The 21,900-nt window shown below is 33.7% G+C and overlaps 1 protein-coding gene across 2 annotated transcripts in view; it reads right to left on the bottom strand.

Annotated features, from left to right (window-relative positions):
- Positions 1-21,900, bottom strand: part of LOC132110369 (inositol polyphosphate-5-phosphatase A-like) — a 162,212-nt gene that overhangs the window by 39,335 nt on the left and 100,977 nt on the right. For both annotated transcript variants that reach the window (XM_059516917.1, XM_059516916.1), the window contains exons 5-9: positions 19,959-20,022; positions 18,705-18,808; positions 10,951-11,003; positions 8,344-8,463; positions 169-253 (exon numbers count right to left, since the gene is read on the bottom strand). In XM_059516917.1, coding sequence (XP_059372900.1) covers positions 169-253; positions 8,344-8,463; positions 10,951-11,003; positions 18,705-18,808; positions 19,959-20,022 — 426 coding nt within the window. The remainder of the gene's footprint in view (positions 1-168; positions 254-8,343; positions 8,464-10,950; positions 11,004-18,704; positions 18,809-19,958; positions 20,023-21,900) is intronic.

The following is a 21,900-nucleotide window of genomic DNA, read 5'->3' as shown; positions in this document are numbered from 1 at the left end:
AAATGGAAGGTCAAGTCGAGCACAATGCATTGTGGGATACAGCATATAGTACTACATTTGTGCAGTTTAGCAAATCTGATTAATAAGATAATGTTTAATTTGCTTATAAAATAAAAAATACTTTTAATGAAATGTTGTATTTAAAAAGAGAGTGAGCGTTCGACTGACCTCGATGACCTGCTTGGAGTCCAGCCTGAAGTTAAAGTCTCCGAAGATGAAGTACGGCAGCCGCTCGAAGCGCTGATCCGTGATCCTGTGGAGAGATTGAGACACACTCGCTCACTAGTGACCATCAGTGCAGGAGCCCCACCTAGTGGACGAGTGAGTGACGGGTGATTGACAGCTGACCTGCTGATGTCACTCCTCCACTGGTGAGGGTTTGTGACTGTTTTATCCAGTTACTGAGGATTCATGAAGTGTAGCACTCAAGACTCACGCACATGCAGGTCTCATCAGAGTCCTAAAACTAGCACCTTAAACGAGGGATAATTAACTCCCCATAGCAAATAATTTACTTGAGCGAGTGATGAAGAATTAGTCTGAGCTGAATGAGCGTGTGTGTGTGTGTGGATTAATGGAAGGAGGATGCTGGGCCGGCTAATCGTTGGGATAAATCTCAGCTCACTCCTAACACCTAATAACAATGTATTTATGGCCCCGTAAAAGAGAAGCCTTTCCGCGCTCATAAAACACTCTTTTACATCTCTGACGCTTCACAGGCTCTCAAACTCACGACATGACTCTTAATTAAATCGATACAATAACTATTTATTACAACCCGAATTCCGGAAAAGTTGGGACGTTTTTTAAATTTGAATAAAATGAAAACTAAAAGACTTTCAAATCACATGAGCCAATATTTTGTTCACAATAGAACATAGATAACGTAGCAAATGTTTAAACTGAGAAAGTTTACAATTTTATGCACAAAATGAGCTCATTTCAATTTAGATTTCTGCTACAGGTCTCAAAATAGTTGGGACGGGGCATGTTTACCATGGTGTAGCATCTCCTTTTCTTTTCAAAACAGTTTGAAGACGTCTGGGCATTGAGGCTATGAGTTGCTGGAGTTTTGCTGTTGGAATTTGGTCCCATTCTTGCCTTATATAGATTTCCAGCTGCTGAAGAGTTCGTGGTCGTCTTTGACGTATTTTTCGTTTAATGATGCGCCAAATGTTCTCTATAGGTGAAAGATCTGGACTGCAGGCAGGCCAGGTTAGCACCCGGACTCTTCTACGACGAAGCCATGCTGTTGTTATAGCTGCAGTATGTGGTTTTGCATTGTCCTGCTGAAATAAACAAGGCCTTCCCTGAAATAGACGTTGTTTGGAGGGAAGCATATGTTGCTCTAAAACCTTTATATACCTTTCAGCATTCACAGAGCCTTCCAAAACATGCAAGCTGCCCATACCGTATGCACTTATGCACCCCCATACCATCAGAGATGCTGGCTTTTGAACTGAATGCTGATAACATGCTGGAAGGTCTCCCTCCTCTTTAGCCCGGAGGACACGGCGTCCGTGATTTCCAACAAGAATGTCAAATTTGGACTCGTCTGACCATAAAACACTATTCCACTTTGAAATAGTCCATTTTAAATGAGCCTTGGCCCACAGGACACGACGGCGCTTCTGGACCATGTTCACATATGGCTTCCTTTTTGCATGATAGAGCTTTAGTTGGCATCTGCTGATGGCACGGCGGATTGTGTTTACCGACAGTGGTTTCTGAAAGTATTCCTGGGCCCATTTAGTAATGTCATTGACACAATCATGCCGATGAGTGATGCAGTGTCGTCTGAGAGCCCGAAGACCACGGGCATCCAATAAAGGTCTCCGGCCTTGTCCCTTACGCACAGAGATTTCTCCAGTTTCTCTGAATCTTTTGATGATGTTATGCACTGTAGATGATGAGATTTGCAAAGCCTTTGCAATTTGACGTTGAGGAACATTGTTTTTAAAGTTTTCCACAATTTTTTTACGCAGTCTTTCACAGATTAGAGAGCCTCTGCCCATCTTTACTTCTGAGAGACTCTGCTTCTCTAAGACAAAGCTTTTATAGCTTATCATGTTACAGACCTGATATCAATTAACTTAATTAATCACTAGATGTTCTCCCAGCTGAATCTTTTCAAAACTGCTTGCTTTTTAAGCCATTTGTTGCCCCCGTGCCAACTTTTTTGAGACCTGTAGCAGGCATTAAATTTTAAATGAGCTAATTAAGTGGATAAAAGTGTAAAATTTCTCAGTTTAAACATTTGCTACGTTATCTATGTTCTATTGTGAATAAAATATTGGCTCATGTGATTTGAAATTCCTTTAGTTTTCATTTTATTAAAATTTAAAAAACGTCCCAATTCGGAATTCGGAATTCGGGTTGTAACTTTTAACCCCTTTTTGAGCACAGACTTAATTTTGGACTCCAAAGAAAACACTTTAGATTTTTGCAGGTTGTGGCTGAAGTGGAAAAAGTAAAAAAAAAAAAAGTGAAACAAAGTTATAGAAGTTTACGTTTATGAAAAATGCACAAAAATTAAAAAAAAGTTTTGAATGAAATATATATATTTTCTAAAATATGTTGTGTGCTAAAAATCTAATTCATAAATCAAAATCCAAGTTGTATTCCGAATTTGAGGTTGATATCAAAAAAGTCAGATTTTGTTTGGCTGCGGTTCCAAACTCTTCCACTAGATGGAATTCACTTCCCTTTCGCTTCCACTGCAATAATTTGTGAACATGAACAGCACAAGTGTGGCTATTTTTTTTTAAAACCTTTCAAATCATGTCCAACATTACTGTGATGAATTATGATTAAATGTAAACATTTTCACTCAAAAATTACTGAAGAGCACCAAACGGTTAATCAATAGCTCAGACAGAGAGAGAGAGACACACAGCACTGTGCATAAAGTGAGTGTGACATAAGAGCATCTCTCTCTCTCTCTGTGTGTGTGTGCGGGCGAGCGAGGGCAGCTTTATCTCAGTAATAGTGTCTAATGCGCTGGCTGTCGGGTTTTGTCCTCAGCCCCGAGTCATGAGCAGCGGGTCAGAAGGTAACGCTCCGTTTACACGCTCGTTTCCTAAAGCTCTCGCAACGCACCGGGCCCGGACTTCTAGCCCGGCCCCTGGGGCCCCAGAGTCACGGATTAAACACAGCGCGGCGGCGGCGGCGAATGAAACGTAAGGTCAAGAGACATTCAGACACACTGTAACAGAGACACAAACACTTTAATGAATGCCATGCTTTTACAGGTGGTTTATATATGTCCAAAATAACTAAGATTAGATGTGACACTGCAGGAAGAAATAACCTGGCAACAACCTAGCAACCATTCAGAACACCCTAGCAACTAGCACTTTATACTTCATCTATATTATATATACACTATAATATCATTATTTATTTCTATGTAATATTTATTCAACATAATACGTTTTATATAATGTAAATATAATTATTATTATTTAATCTATTATTATTGTAATTCATTTTTTATTTCTGTTAAACAAAATTTAACTAAGTCAGTAGTGAAATGTATATATTTTTTAAATATTATTTATTTGTATTTATTATTTTTTAATACTTATATGAATGCAAATAAATATGTACATTTATTTGTTTATTTTTTTTTTATTTTGTAAAGATTATAAACAAATAAGATATAATATTTCATTCCTGTAGTGAAATGTAGTAAATTAAAATATTAATATAAATTTATATTTGCATTTATAAAATATTTATTTGTATTCTAATATTTATATACTTGTATAAATAAACGTATTTGCATTTATATATATTTTTTAAATGTAACTTTTAATTTAGTAAAACAATATATATATATATATATATATATATATATATATATATATATAATTTTTATATATTATTTATTTTTATTATTTAAATAATATAAAAATATATTGTCTAGTGAAATGTAAATTTAAAAAAAATTGTATTTTTATATACATTTATTAATTATTTTTATTTCATTTACTGTATATAATTTTTTATTTTGTAAAGTCTGCGCTGTGTTTGTGTGCTGTTGGAGACACCGCTGAGGCTCACAAAGCACTGCATCACACTAAAGCAGCGGAGGAGAATCTAGGGAATGTGTTCACTGACGGCAGGGTCAATGGACCACCGGAGGCCTCGGGAATGACCTCTGACCTTCAGAGGTGACCACCCTCTGACTGCATTCCCTCGGAGCGGTCAGGTGTGTGTGTGGTCACTGAGGGGTTATGGGTTATGCTGTAATCATGTCAAAAAACACTTTCACTCAAACACAGTTTTAACTTGTTTTTGTACGCAGTTTAACGTAAAATTATGCAGCGTATATAAAAATTTATATATGAAAGTAAAGCACTTAAAAAATAAAATATGATTTATCTTATAATTTTACAAATAAAATAAAAACAAATAATAATTAAGTTAATATTTATGTAAATGTTACGTATACATATATATATATATAATTAATTAATTATTTTAATATAAATCACTACAAAGAATTTAAATAAATTTGTAAAAATAATAAATATTTAATATCTATGTTTATTTATTATTGAATTTAAATATTATATATTATTATATAGCAATTTGTGAGTGAAAATAGTTTCTAAACAATTTTTTTCTGATGTACTGTACTATGTGATGCACATGTATGTGATGTGCTGCTCGGCTCATGTGAAATGTGTGTGTGTGTGTGTGTGTTTGTGACATATCAGGACACAGATTAGTATAAAGACAAGGGTATAACAGGTATTACAAGGAGAAGAGAGACTTTTCAGGACATTACCCCGTGTCCCCACTTTTCAAAACGCATATTACACCTATGGGATGTCCCCACTTTTCATAAAAACAAACCTGTTTGTGAGTGTGTGTGTGTGTGTGTGTGTGTGAGAGAGAGAGAGGTGTATGAGTGTAGGGTGTGAAGGTGCCTGGCTGACTGATTAACCTTTGACCTCTGGGCCTCCCAGGGTGAGAAGGCAGCTAACAAAGTCAATGCTGATCGACACTAATACCTCCATTCAGCAGCGGCGCACTAACACACATCAGCAGCCACAAAAACAGCACAGATCCCCCCCCCCAGCACCGCATCTGCAGCAGAAGACACACACACCACAACACTGACTTTAACACCCCGCACATCCACACACACATTCAGCTACATTATATACACTATGTATATAGTGAAATAAACTCAGTAAACGTATTTGCTAAATATACGTATATTAAAAATAGTAATGTCATAGTAAAGTCTAATAAATTAATAATTTAAACATGATAAAGTGTATAAAATAAAAAATAAAAATAAATAAAAAATCCTGAGTACATCACTAAATGATTTGGGAATTGCATTACTGTCAGCCACTGGTTTCTAGATATCAGTATCAGTAACATTCGTTTAAACTTATTCAGTGTTTGGTTGTTAAGAACATTACACTTATTGACACGTTTAGTTTCTCTCTCTCTCTCTCTCGCTCTCTGTGTGTGTGTGTGGGTCTCTCGATCGCCCTCTTTCTCTTTCAGCCTGTTGTTCTGGGAAAAGCCAAAAGGGAAACATTTATCCGGGCGCCTCTTTGAGTCTCCTGACAGTTGACTGATGACCATCCATAAAGTCACAAAGAATAGTTGTGTGGCGGCCAGAGCGGCCCGGCGCTTCCCCCTGGGAAACTAATTGCCCTGAATTGTTAACGCCGACATTATTTTTCTGCCAATCACGGCTTTTCAATGGGCCAAAAATGAGCGTGAAACAAGCCTTTTGACTGAACAGAAAAGTTAAATGTCTCCAATGTTGATCAAATTAACTTCAGCCGCCTGACAATGGACTATATTGGTGTGAAAATAAAAGCAGGGCACAATGGGGCTCTTTTAGGCCAGATTTCACAGTTGTGATGTAAAACCGCTCCGGCCTGAACCTGAGCACATCTTCTGAATGGAAGAACATATCTGTGCACACAAAAGACTGAGGAACCGATCGTGTCGCGCTCTTTCAGGATCCTTCCCAGGAGGCTCTGAGAGATACTGAGTTCATCTGATGGGCGAGACGCATTCGGGCATCTCCACACATAAACATTAATAACAAATGCATCGTTTTTAGGAAGCGAGTGAAACTTGCCACATGCTTTTAGACCCTCTAAACACACATCATTCATTTTTTTCAGATTTTTCACAATCATGTCTTAAGATATTTAAGAGGTTTCGTGTTCGGGTCATTTTTGACCCGTGGTGTGACCCGTGGTGTGTATGTCACATTAGGTGTCAAAAATACCTTTTACATTCATTTTTTATGATATATTAAGTTAAATTAGTGTCCAAAACATATTTAAAAAGTACTTAGCAAGTTCCCTGTATCTCATACACTTTTAGGATTGAGTTTTGTTGGTAGACATGAATATGTCTCTCTACTGATGAAGCAATGCAGAATCTTCTTCATCTGAAAGTGGAAGCCTATGCAAGCAAGATTGAGTAATACTGATGTTTTTTTGTAAGAAAACAATAAGTTTTATAAATTTGGACTGTTTTTGAGCAGTCATGAGTCATGAATTCAAAGGAATTTAATAAAACCCCATTCAATCCAATGGGGTTAAATAACAGATAATTCTCAGATTATACGTTCTTATAAATTTTCATATGGCGAAAGATTCAAATTAAATTTCTCATCAATATTGAAAAAAATATATGAAAATTTTGCATGGTAGTTTTCTTGGGTGTAGTTCAACGTGTAATTTGAAATTTCAAAGAAATTTTTCACATTCACTCACTAATGAGAAGCTGCTGATCAGATATGGTTTTAGTAAAAAAAAATATGTTTTATAAAATACCAGTTCTTCAGGTCCAGAGAGTCAGAATGCATCACAAGGGTTATAAACGGGACGAGGTCTGAGTGCAGGGGGAGGCTGAAGTTACAGAACGGTGGACAATGGGCCTAAAGTCGGTTCCCAACCAGCTCTGAATGACCGCACTGTTGGAGGTAGCAGCTCCATTCAAAAGGCTGTTGAGCCACATTGTCCTCCTCGGTCACAACAGGAGAATAGACTTTACTGGTGGCTGCCAAAAGGTTAGTGGCGCCGCTGAAAAGAGCCCAACATTATTCACTGCTTTGGGGGAAGGTGTTGTTCCCACTGGCCTCAAACGGGCCGCACCGAAACACGCTTCTGCTTCAGCGAGATGGACCCCTCCACACAAAACTATTTATTAGATCAACACATTTGGGCTAAAATATTTATACTGAGATTTCAAGTTCATTTATTAATAATTTAACAATACATTAAATTATTCTTATGTTCTTTGGTGATGTTTAATTAATTTTGATGAATTTTATTTTTAAAACATTTTATTTTATTTTTTATGATTTAATTAAAATGTATGTAAATTAAGTTAAAACACAATATAATTATTTAGTTAAATTTTCTTAGAGATTTTAAGTTAATATTTTTCTTATTTAATAATAATTGAATCATTCTCGAACCCATTTGCTCTAAAGTATTTACTTGATCTATTAAGTAGATATATCAATAATTTAACAGAACATTTACATGATCACAGTTCTTTGATAATTTTTTTAGTGATGTTTATTTCAATTTAATATTAATTTGTTTAAATTTAAATAAATAAAAATGTGAATATGTAATATCTAATAATATAATATCCCAGGGAACACATGTTAGGAAAATTGTTAGACTGAATGCAATGTAAGTCGCTTTGGATAAAAATGTCTGCTAAATGCATCAATTTATTTTAATTTTAATTTAATTTATCTAAAATATTTTCTTGAAGTACTCTTTGAGATTTTAATTTAGTTTTTAAGTCAACAAATTAATAATTTTCTTGTTGGTTAATGATCACATGGCATGCAGGTGAACAAATAAAATGTTTCATCTTTTAAGTAAGTGTTTTATTTGAATGTTTTTTATTTTAAAATCATATTTACATTTTTTATGATTTAATTAATTGTAAATTAAAATTAAATAATTTTAATATTATTTATTAATAATATTCGATTTAAAGATAACATTTAAATAATTTAATAATGATCATCTTTTTAGTTGTTTTTTTCATTTTAAAAGCACCTTACTTCAGATTACACGCAACAATTGGAGAACGTAATTTAATCAGAGGAAAACAAGTTTATGAGACTGAAAATCCAGTGAAAATCCTCAATGTAAGCAACCAGAAAGGTCTTTTTAAACGTCATCACGGCTGTAAATCAGGTAAATGATGGCCTAATAAACTCCGCTCTGGCCTCTCATTGGACAGAAAGCGAAGGCGTGATTCATGAGCACTTGATATGGTTTGCATGCATTTCTTCAGAGTGGCTGTGCTTTCAGCAGATTGTCTCACCAGTCCAGCACGAAGCCCAGCGCTTTCTGCCGTGTTCCCGAGTACACCGACGGACTCTTCTCCAACGCCACCAGGTTAGACGCGTCGTGAAACAGGTGGATGTTCACCAGGTCAAAGGCACTGAGAGAGAGAACATCATCAGTGAATGCATGAACCGATCACAGGCTCACCTTCAATGCAATCAAAGTCACTCTGAATTGAAGCGTCTGCCAAATGCATGAATGTAAATGTCATAAAGACAGAAACGGCTAGAAGAAACAGTCTTAAAAAACCACAAGTGTAATATATGAATATAAATGCTTTCATAGCACACGACATGCAGCTCATTTATTATAATGAGCACAATAAATCACATGATCATTTCCAGTTGCATGGGTTCACCTGCATTCTACTCTTTAAACGTGTACAGGATGAAAACCACGGACTGAAACCAAAAAGAATTCGTTTATTTCATTGATCCCCACATGTTTTAATCAGCCGAACACCTAAAATATGTGTCCTAAAATATTAGTCCTCCTGAGATCTCTGATTAATGTTTCATGGTTCTCTGATGCAGGCAGGATTGGATTTTCAATTATTTATTTTAATTTATTTAAATATATTCTTTGATATAATTTTTATTTAACATTACTATATTTTAATTTATTTCAAAAAATTTAGTACGCATGTAATTTTGATTGCTCAATTGTAAATTATTTCATTTTAATTTCATAAAAAAACATTTTAGCGTGTTTTATTTTGACTGACTTTGTTAAATTTATTTGAAAATGTTTCATAGTTTAGAAAGAGTTTTATTATGATTTATTTTAAATATTTTATTTTAGTCCATTAAAAACAGTTTTATTTGATTTGCTTTTGCTTAAAATTATTTAAAATTAGTTAAAAAATATTTTCATTTTTTTCAATAATTATCATTAAGTATTTATAAGTATTTTATTTGCATTTTTTATTTTAATTAGTTTTAACAGTTTTTTTTCATTCATTTATATTTTATAATATAAATTATATAATATATATGTAAATATATATATTATTTTATTTATTTAAAATATCTTATTATTTTTAGTGTTTTCTTTTGATGCAATTCTACTATTGTTTTATTGAAAAAATCATGTTTTTCAATATTTTAATTGATTTTATTGTATTTAATTAAAAAACATTACATGTTTATATTTATTATTTCTATAATATTTATATAATTATCCATTTTATTTTAATTAATTTTAATATATATATATATATATTTATTTTAACATTATTTAATTTTTTCCCTGCAGTTCCCTCATGAAACCTCTTATTTGAAGACAATTAATTACACAAAGACAGATGAATACCATTATTATATCCTCAGGCTTCACAGAAAGTGTTTCCAAACCTGAATCTGTTTCTCTGTTCTACTTCTGAATAATCAGAAGTGCTAAAGAAGCAGTAATCAGGTTTAAAGTGCGGCGAGACTAAGCCTGTTATTCCTCCGTCACCTTTTCATTACCTTCATCCCTCGTTCAGACTCTTGTCTTGCTCTTGTTCTCGTTTGGTCCCTCTATTGAATCATCCTCTCTGTCTCTCTCTCTGTTCTGTGTGTCATCTGTCATACTAACGAGATCAGCTGTAATCTAATTTACAGCTTCGGTTCTCTTCTGATCGCGGCTCGAACCTGCGCTCAAAGAGAAGGAGGCAGGCTTCATGTTTAAAGTAGTGTAGGGTGAAAAACCATGGACTGAAAGCATAAAGAGTTTAAAGAATTAAAGCTTATTACGGCGATTCTCAAACGCTTTTGACAGTCGAACCTCCTTCAGCTAAAATATTTCAATAATTTAGCAGCACGTGTGCATGTTCATGGTTCTGTGATGTTCATTAATGGTCACATGTTCACATGCAGCTGGAATTTTGTTTGTTTGTTTTAAAGTGTTTTATTTGGACAGATTTTATTTTAAACGATTCATCATATTTAAATTCATTAAAATAATTTTTAGTTTTATTTTTATTATTTTAAAATTTTATTTAGTGTTTTATTTTTTATTGTTTAATTCTATCTGAATTTAAGTAATTTTAGTAAGTGTTTTATTATGACTGCTTTTATTGTAAATTTTAATTTTTTTTTGTATATATATATATATTTTTTTTTTGGTGTTATTTTAATCATTTGATTTTTAAATATTCATTTTATTTTATTAAAAATCATTTTACGGTTTAATTTTGATTTCTTTAATTTTACAATTGTATTTTTTGCATTTTATTGGTTGTTTAAATGTAATTACTAAATAAAAAGTTAATATTTTGTGTTTTATTTTGCTTTTTCTCATTATTTTATATTGCTTTTATTTTAAATAATTAATTTCTTATTCAATAAATATGTTATCGTGTTAGAATAGTGTTTACTTCATTAAATCTCTTCTGTGATTTGTTGGCTGTGCGCCTGTCTGAAAGGTTGTTTTTGGGACGTGAGCACACTGCATCTGTTTGTAATGTGCTAGTCCAGACCAAATGTAAATTGTGTCCTCTTCATGCTGTTGTGATGATATGATTATGAAGACAGTTTGTGATGTCACAGATCTACAGTCTCTCTGTAAAGCTGGACTCATCTGGTTCAGGTGTTTGAGGACTCACCAGTCAGCCAGCGCCCATCGGGTTCGGATGAAGCCTTTTCTGGACCATTTACACTGCAGGAAGAGAAAAACCATCAGAACAGAGACATTTCAACTAAATCACATCCCTTCGTCCACTGCATTCACCTGCAGACAAATACAGTCATTTGATCATTCTATTGGAAAGAAGCATGCAGTAAAATAACAGACGATTCTGTGATAATGATCACTTCACTGCTTTATTTTTCCAGTTTTGACCAGACCGAAATCTAAAAAATTAAAAATAAATAAATATAAATATATAAATAAATCTAAACAATAAAATAAATTATACAAACAAAAAATGCATTTTTTAAAATAAAATAAAAATTAAGATACATATAAGAAAATAAGAAATAATTAAAATAAAAATATAGATAAATCTAAACAATAAAATAAATTATACCAAATAAAATAAATTATTTTTATTTTATTATGTATGTATATATGTGTGTGTATATATACAGTTAAATTAAAATTAAAATAAAATAAACAATATTATATATTTATATGTATAAATATAAAAATTAAATATAAACAATAATTTATTTTAACAAATTATTATAAAATAAATTAAAAAAATTATAAGAAATATATAGATATAAAAAATTCTAATACATTTAATCAATAAAACTAAATATATATATATATAAAAACGGAAAAAAATACAACATACAATCAGTTCAGTTCAGTTCTTTTATTTAACCAGGTTAAAACTCATTGAGATTAAAATCTCTTTTACAAGAGTGACCTGGCCAAGAAGGCAGCAACAAATAGTAAAAGTATACAATTATACAATTAAGCAATAAAATAAGATAATGACATTTAATGTAACAATATGTAATACATTATACATATATATATATTATGTATGTGTATATACACACACAAAAAATAATTTCAAATAAAACAATATATAATAATTTAAAAGTATGCAGTAGTTCAGTAAGTGCTTTCTGTCATTGTTCGGTTGTGTCTGGTTCCAGTCTGATTGAGAGAATCTAAACCATCGGATCACACGACTCTCAGCGTTATTAAATATTTCACAGAGAGAGAAATAAATAACCTCTCTGAGATCTCTAATGGGGAGATAACTGCAGCGATGAATAAACTAATTACCGGCCCTACTAATTACTAATTAACTTTTTTTTTTTAAGCTTTAAATCACACAACATTTCTTCCATGTTTTATTTTTAATAGTAAATCCCCTTTGTTTACCAAAAAGTTAAGTTTGCTTAATTTTCAATAATTAATAGATACATTTAATTAATGTTTTATGTGTTTTGTTTAATGTGCATCTCAGAAAATGCTTTATTTAAAACCCCAACTGAATGGCACTTAAATGCACTTACTAATTAAATGTTTATTTTTGATGTATGCATTACATTCTATGAATAAAAAATAAAAAAAAGGAAACTTAGTTGTTCATTTTAAGAGACACAGGAGTCTTATTTTCTCCTGCATAATTAATATTGCACTTTAAGCAAAAACACATTTTATCTGATGCAATTTTTGGTAGAATACTCGATTACTAAAATATTCGATAGCTACAGCCCTAGTTTGGATGAATTCATTCTTTAAATATGGACAGAAAACACAATATCTGCAGCCGGCAGACAGTCACTGCAATAAAATAAGATTCAATGAGACAAAAAATACAAAAAGAAATATTGCAATAATAATAATAATAATAATAATAATAAAAAAATACTAATAGACTAATAAAATTAAAGAAGAAAATAAAATAAGTGAAAAAAAAGAACTATTACTTGGGTAGCTGCAATAAGATTAAATGAGATTAAAAAAATACTAATAAAAATAAATAAAATGAAAAATAAAATAAAATAAAATAAATTAAAAAAACTTTGACTTGGGTCACTGCAATAAGATTAAATTAGATAAAAATAAAAAAATAAAAATAAAAATAAAATGACCTATTCCTTAAAATAGGCAGCTGGCAGATGGGTTAAATCAGACAAAACTAAACAAAACTAAAGTAAAGTAAAATAAAGTCAAATGAAATAAAACAAAAAAAAAGGAACTTCTACTTGGGTCACTGCAAAAAAATAAGATGAAATTAGACTAGACAAAAAAAAAAGCAAATAAAATTAATATAATAAATTATACAATAAAATAATAACAATAATATACATTTTAATAAATAAACTAAACAAAATAAAAATAAATATATTAATATTATGATTAAATAAATATTATTATATATTTTAAGCATGGACAGAAAACACGTAATATCTGCAGTCACTGGACGGGTCACTGCAATAAAACGAAACTGGACAAAATATGAGATAAAAGGGCAGGAAGTGAACTTTTCCTGTGAATGTGAAGCTGTCTGCATGCAGCGGTGCGATCAATCACATCTCCACTTCACCCTTCATCACGGGTCACACACACACACACAGATCGAGTGAAGCTGCTCACACACACACACACACACACAGACATAGACACACACACAGACACACACACAGAAATAGACAGACAGACAGACACACACACACAGACACACACACAGACATAGACACACACACACACACAGACACACAGACATAGACACACACACACACACACACACACACAGACATAGACACACACACACACACACACACACACACACAGACATAGACAGACAGACAGACAGACACACACACACACACACACACACACACAGACATAGACACACACACACACAGACACACACACACACACACACACACACACACACACAGACATAGACACACACACACAGACATAGACACACACACACAGAAATAGACACACACACACACACACACACAGACATAGACACACACACACACAGACATAGACACACACACACACACACACACACACACACACACAGAAATAGACACACACACACACACACACACAGACACACACACACACACAGACATAGACAGACAGACAGGCACACACACACAGACATAGACACACACACACACATACATAGACACACACACACACACACACACAGACATAGACACACACACACACACACACACACACACACACAGACATAGACAGACAGACACACACACACACACACGCACACACGCACACAGACACACACACACAGACATAGACACACACACACACACACAGACATAGACACACACACACAGATAGACACACACACACACACACACACACAGACATAGACAGACAGACACACACACACACACACACACACACAGACATAGACACACACACACACAGACATAGACAGACAGACACACACACAGACATAGACACACACACACACACACACACACACAGACATAGACAGACATAGACAGACAGACACACACACACACACACAGAGACACACACACACACACACACAGACATAGACAAACACACACAGACATAGACACACACACACACACACACACACACACACACACACACAGACAGACACAGACACACACACACACACACACACACACACAGACATAGACACACACACACACACACACACACACACACACACACACACACACAGACATAGACAGACAGACACACACACACACACACACACACACACACACAGACACACACACACACACACACACACACAGACATAGACACACACACACAGACATAGACACACACACACACACACACACACAGACAGACACACACACACACACACAGACATAGACACACACACACACACACACACACACACACAGACATAGACAGACAGACACACACACACAGACATAGACACACACACACACACACACACACACACACACACACACACACACACACACAGACATAGACACACACACACACACACACACACACAGACATAGACAGACAGACACACACACACACACACACACACACACACACACAGACACACACACACACACACACACACACAGACATAGACACACACACACACACACACACACACACACAGACACACACACACACACAGACATAGACACACACACACACACACACACACACACACACAGACATAGACAGACACACACACACACACACACACACACACACAGACATAGACACACACACACAGACATAGACACACACACACACACACACACACACAGACAGACACACACACACACACAGACAGACACACACACACACACACACACACACACACACAGACATAGACACACACACACAGACATAGACACACACACACACACACACAGACACACACACACAGACATAGACACAGACACACACACACACGATAAAATTATCAAATCAAGGAAAATTATTAAAAAAATACCATTATAATAACATTAAAAAATAGGGGTTAAAAATAAGATGTAAGAATTATATAAAATTCTAATAAAATATGATTCAATTATTTAAAATAAAAGCTCAAATTTAAAAGTACCATTAATAATTAAAGATAAAATAAGATCAGTAAAAATAAATAAATAACATTACATAAGAAAAATAAAACAAAAATAAAATAGAATAAAATATATATTACGTTATAGTAAAATACAATTGAATTAATTAAAATAAACTAAGATTTTTAAGAATTTTTAAATTAAATTTTTTATAAAATAAGAAAAAAAATTAATAAACAAATTTAATAAAATGTATATAATAATATTATTTATAATGGTAAAATAATATATATTATATAAAAACGAAATAAAATAAACGATTTAATTATCATAATAAAATAAAATATTACTATTTTATTAAAATAAAATAAAGGAAATGTGAAGTGGACTGAGGCCTGTTCATAACTCAAATGGTCAAAATGAGATCTGAACTCACTTTAAATCCAGCGACTGTAAATCCAGCGACTTAACGAGTGTAAATGTTGAGTTTAGCAAGCACTTCCTGTCACTGTTCTGAAATCAAATCTACTGCAAAACACACTGAAGCTTCTTTAACACAAATACCTGCAGATGTGCATCACACACATAAACCATCTGATTAAAGGAAAGCGGCATGTCAAAATCCATCAGCCCGACCTTTCACAAGCAGCATCTGTTGTTCTGTCCGCTTCGCTCTTATTCAGCGTTTCAATTAATATTGTGCCGCTGACTGGAGCAGCACTTAAAGCCATAACTCATGGACGGGACGGTGTGCCCTCGAGAGGAGACGGGTCACACACTCATCACACAAACCAGTGAAGATCAGGGTTCTGTGGAGTCAAGGGTACAAACACACACCACACACCATCCATCAGAGCTGGCTACTTTCTGATTGGCTGCTGGGGAAACCGCCGGCTGTCAATCAAACAGGGAGCGCAGGTGATGTCATAGAGATGTGACCGACCCGTTCTTACTGACTCCAGCTCAGACTCATTTCATCAATATGTGCTCCAAATTCTTGCGAAACTTCCAACAGATCTACATTACTCCTTTAATATATGTGTGTCATATATATGTATATGTCTAGAATATCTCTGATCTTAAAACAGCAAAAAAATCTATTTTTTTGTTGTCTTGTTTTCCAGTGCAAATGTCAAAAACACTGTGGAAGATTTTTTATATATATATATATATATTTTTTTGCAGTGCATGCAACATTTAATGCATTGAATATATATATAAATATATATATATATATATATATATATATATATATATATATATATATATATATATAATTCCAGATTCTTAGCTTTTTCTTTTACAATTTCACATATTATTCATCAATTTAATCATTATTGCAGTGACTTCTCTGTTTTTCCCAGCAAGTGTATCTTGATTTAATGACGTTTAGACATTTGCACTGGAAAATGACAAAAAATACTTTTTTTTTTTTTTTGCAAAATGTTATGCATTTAATTTTTTTATCATATACATATAAAATAATTTTTAAACTTTTTTTAGCATTTTATTTCATAATTGTGTATTTTATTGCAGTGACAAATCCACTGGCTGCAGATAATAATTTCTTCTTATTATTTTTTTTTTTAAATCTTTATTTTGCATCTCTAGTAAATGTTATTAATGTAAGGACACATTATTTAATGTCATGACTCTCATGACTTTCTTAGTTTGAGGAGTTTTTCAGAAACCCTTGCTGCTTGATGCACAGATCTCATGTGACAGTATATTCTGTGATTTCCCCAAACATCAGACCGAGCGCGATCGAGTCCGAACAGAGCAGCCGCCGTTAATAGGATTCCTGTAGCGAGGCAGATGGATGGCGAATCCGGCCGGTTTCATCTACTAAAAGATGGCATAAATCACAGGATGAAGCCGAGGTTATCGCCAGCCTCACCAGAAACCTGCATTAAAACATTAGTGAAATTAATTCAGCTTTCATAAGAGGTTGGATCTACGATAACAAGCCATTCCTCACTCCTGAGAAAGCCCTTGATAGACTACACAAATCTGCTGCTTTAAACGGCCCGACATTACGAGGAGCGCTGCTCTCCGGAGCATCACAGCCCATTCAGGAGCACATCAAAACTTTTCTGCCTGGGTTTCCTCTCTTCTGTAGCGTCATTGTTTTCTCATCAGGAGGAAGCATGGCGTGAAAGGCCAGCTCTCTCAAGCTTGTGCTTATATTTACAGGAGGATCCAGATGAGACACAGATAAATCACTCTAACATGCTCCACACACAGCTAAAACATGCACACTTACACCGTTCATTCAGCTCACAATCAATCAGCAGAATGTAGGAAACCACATGAAGAAGAAACAAAACTAATGCTGTGCTTCATTGCTTTAAATGAACAGTACACACTCATCCATAAACAAACATTAGTAGGGATGCACCAAAACATCCCAAATTAAAGTTTGTTCAATAATCAGAACTCAGAAGGGCTGTATGAAACACTTAACCCTGAAATTGCCTAAATGTGAATAGAAAAACAGAAAATGTGTGCAGAATTTCTGTGCATAGATACGGATTACTCCAATATTACATAAATTTGTGTGTTTTTCTAACAACTTTAAAGCCAATATAATGCAGATATGTACATAGAAAAACAGCTTAATATTTCATTTAGTGTTTCTGCAATAATTATGAGAAAGCTGCTTGTTTTCTGAGAGAAACTGTGAGTGTCACTATATTAATTAACCTCATGTCAGTTTATGATTGCAGAAGAACTGAGAATTACTTAAAAAATTACTTTTTAAAAATAAATTACAATATCACCCGAAACCTGTAATTGAGATCCATTTCTGTGTATTATTTCCTCAATAATAACTAGTTTTATTTATTTATTTTTTATTTATTTAGAAAAAGAATTTTTTAAGCTAAATAAAACTAGTTATTATTGAGGAAATAATACGCTGGAATGGATCTCAATTACAGGTTTCGGGTGATATTGTAATTTATTTTTAAAAAGTAGTTTTTTAAGTAATGTTTTTATTTAATTATTTTATTTTAAATTAAATTATTTATTTGAAAATTAAATTATTTATTTGAAAATTATTTTTACTCATTTTTAAATAAATTATTATTTAAAAACATATATTATTCATTTAAATAAGCTATTTTTTTTTTTTATAAATGACATTTTATTTTATTCTAATGTTTTAATCTATTTTTCAAACAAATTATTTATTTGTAAATTCAGCCAAGTTAAGCAGGGGTGCCATATTCAGGGCTGTAATGGTTTAAGACCGAACCACTGAAAAACTCTGGACATCAGGAAGACGTTTTCCTCTCAATATGAGTCTGAGATCTCAATACAGAGCTTGATGTGAGAAATGTGACTGAAGCAGACGCACCTCAGGGAAGTAGTCCTGAGGAAACTTCTCTTTCTCCAGCGAAGCTGCGTTTTGAAGAGCGTCCGAACACACCTCCTTCCCAACCACCTTCCTGAACTTCTTGGCTGTGTGAAGGAAAACCAGGAGGAAGAAAACAGCAGTGATGAACATGCAAACATGCAGAGTGTTCAGAGATGATTATCAGAGTAAAAGCACTCAGGGCAACTGCGCCACCTACTGCTCACACACACACACACACACACACTTTATGTTCTGATGCAAACTGGAATATTGCAGTATTTTACATGGGCAAACATTTTTTATTTTTGTTAAACTATATAAAAATATCGATAGTATAACATACTTCCCTTGAATCTACTGTTGAGATTTGGTGTAATTATTATTATTCTGAGGGATGATTCCCATTACAAAACTGTAGTCTTTAAGTATAATATTTATAAATATTTTTACATGTATATCAGCATAATTTTTAATAATTTAAAACCAAAGGGAAAAATAAAAAAAAGTGCTTAAATGCACTCAAATTATTTAAAATAATAATAATAATATAACGGTAACAAATATTATTTATTTAAATATGTTTTAACTACATGAAATCACATGACTATAATGCATCCGGATGCTTTACTTAAATTTATTGTAGAGTTTTTGTGCGATTACCACAATAGTAGATTTTACTATAATTCATATTGTTTACATTTATATATCGGCATAAATTAATTGCTCATAGATAAATCAGCATAAATGAATCAGTTAGTAACATGTTTACATACTTTAATTCTTTAAATTTTTGCTTTAAAAAATAATGTACATCACTTTAGCGCTCCTAAAAAGTGTTTTTCCTTGAATATGTTGTGGAGAAATCTGATCTGGCGTGAGATTTGCTCAGGTTTGATGGAGAGCGTGATTACGGCCATCATGAGAGAGATATGGTGGTCTGGGTTTGAGAGGGCTGAAGGGTCCAGCGGGGGCTAATGCTCACACTGCTGTAATGGGAGTGGCTTTAATTAGTGTGACCGTCGGGACACGCGACCTCTGACCCCTACCGCTGATGAGGTCACAGCTAACTGTCCAATAGCTTGAGTGCACTATTACCACAGGCTGAAATCTCATGAATTAAATCCTAATATTAATAAGCATTACTGTTTCCTATCGGTTTCTCCATCTTAGCATGTTTTATAGCTTCTGAAACAACCTTGACCGCGCGGGATCTGATGGGATTGATGACACGCCGTATTAAAGGGACACACGTACCTTTGAAATCAAACTGCTGGATGTTTTTCAAGGATTTGTGGATGAAGTAGCAACATCCCAGTGCCTGAAAGACAAAGAGAAAGAACTTATTCAACATAAAAACGTGTGTTGTCTTCATTGTCTTCTTTTGAGCTGTAGATGTGCATCTGTGGGATTTCTTCACCTGTTTTGTGAAAATGGTGGTCTACCGATATATCGGCTGATATTTGGTATTTTTATCATCTGTCTGGCTGATATATCATTTTAATTAATTTCAGCAACTGTTATGCATGTTTCACTCTTTTTAAATTAAATACTGTGATACCATATATATATTTGCTTTACATCAGCCGCTGAGATATCGGTAATCAAAAAAAAAAAAAATCTATATCGGTTTACCAATACTTAGTAAAAATACCAAAAAAAACCTAAATACATCATATTGAATCTGTTCTGATTGAATTTCAGCAATTGTTATGCAAACGTTTGAAAAAAAAATTATTATATATTGTGATATCGTAAATATCGGCCATTACATATCGGTCATCTTTTCCTTTTTTTTTTTTTTTTAAATAAATCCATATCGGTTAACCACTACTTTGTAAAGTATCAAAAATACATCTACAGACATCTAATTAAATAAATAATTAACCATTTTTGAATTAAATATTGTGATAAAATATATATCGGCTTTAGATCTACAATTAGATAAAAAAAAAAAATCTGTTCTGGTTAACCACTACTTAGAAAAGCGGCAAAAATACATCTAAATAAAAGTATTTTGAAATAGATTTCATTTCAGCAAATGTCATGCATGTGTTTTTACTTCTTTAAATATTTTGATATCATATATATTTCGGCTTTATATCGGTTATCGGCAACAAAGATATCGATAACAAGAAACCCATTTCAGCTAAACACTACTTACTAAAGTAGCAAATACATCTAAAACCAGTTGAAATTAGCAGTTTTATTACTGTCAGGTCAATAATGCATCATTGTAGTAACATTTCCCAGCAGATACGGTTCGTAGAATCAAGTGATGTCTGTAATGTTTCATAAGTTCATGTGTTTATGTAAAACCTAACACCACAAAGAGCACAAACTTGCTCTTATGAATATGAAGGAAAGGCCTCTTTTCTTATGTAAGGAGGTTACGGCGCTCAAATATAACATGTAAATTATAGCCAGAGCCGATTCTGTCAAAGCGCTCAATCTGAGCCGCTCAAAGCAGCATAGTCAAAGTTTAGCATGACCAAAGATTTACTTCAATAGGATTATATTCTTAATTTTTACTGAACAATCAGACGATTTCTGTGTCTGTCGAAGGCCCAAACAAACGGAGCCCGTGGGCGTAAGGCGCTGGGGATTTGATGCGGTTCACAGTTCACTAACTGCTTTCCTGAGCGGCTTTTGCACCTCCAGTCCTCAAGTTGAACTAAAAAGAGCAAAACCTGCTTCCTGTCTGCTCGAGGCTCAATGCAGTGGCCCAAAACTGTGGGCTAAAGCTCTCAATAGTGTCTAAAGACACAGAGAGAAGCTCAGGAGTCATGGGAGACGGACGTCCCAGCATCAGCGAATACAAACGCTCAGAGAATACAGTTTGGAAGCAAGAAAAGAGCACAATAGAACTGGTTAGAGACGGACTGAATGGCCATCTGACGCTCTCAGGTTCTCTCTGCTTCACTGATCTTCACAAATATGGAAGGTCCAGGTCCAAAATCAACACTCGCCAAGATCCGACCGACGGTAAAAACTGGCTTGGCGTGTAAACGAAACCAAGTTATGTGCCAGTTGGCTGGTGACTTTATTAGGAGCTGCAAGAGAAATTCATCGATTCTGAAAGAAGTCTCTTCTGCTCATCAAAGCTGTACTTATTTGGTCAAAGATACAGTAAAAATTGTGAAATATTTGTACACTTTAAAACAGCTGTTTTCTATATTAATATATAGTAAAGTATAAT

Source organism: Carassius carassius, chromosome 30, assembly GCF_963082965.1.
Source record: "Carassius carassius chromosome 30, fCarCar2.1, whole genome shotgun sequence".
Taxonomy (NCBI): Eukaryota; Metazoa; Chordata; class Actinopteri; order Cypriniformes; family Cyprinidae; genus Carassius; species Carassius carassius.
The sequence above is the reverse complement of the archived record's forward strand: the minus strand, read 5'-3'. Positions and strand labels throughout refer to the sequence as shown.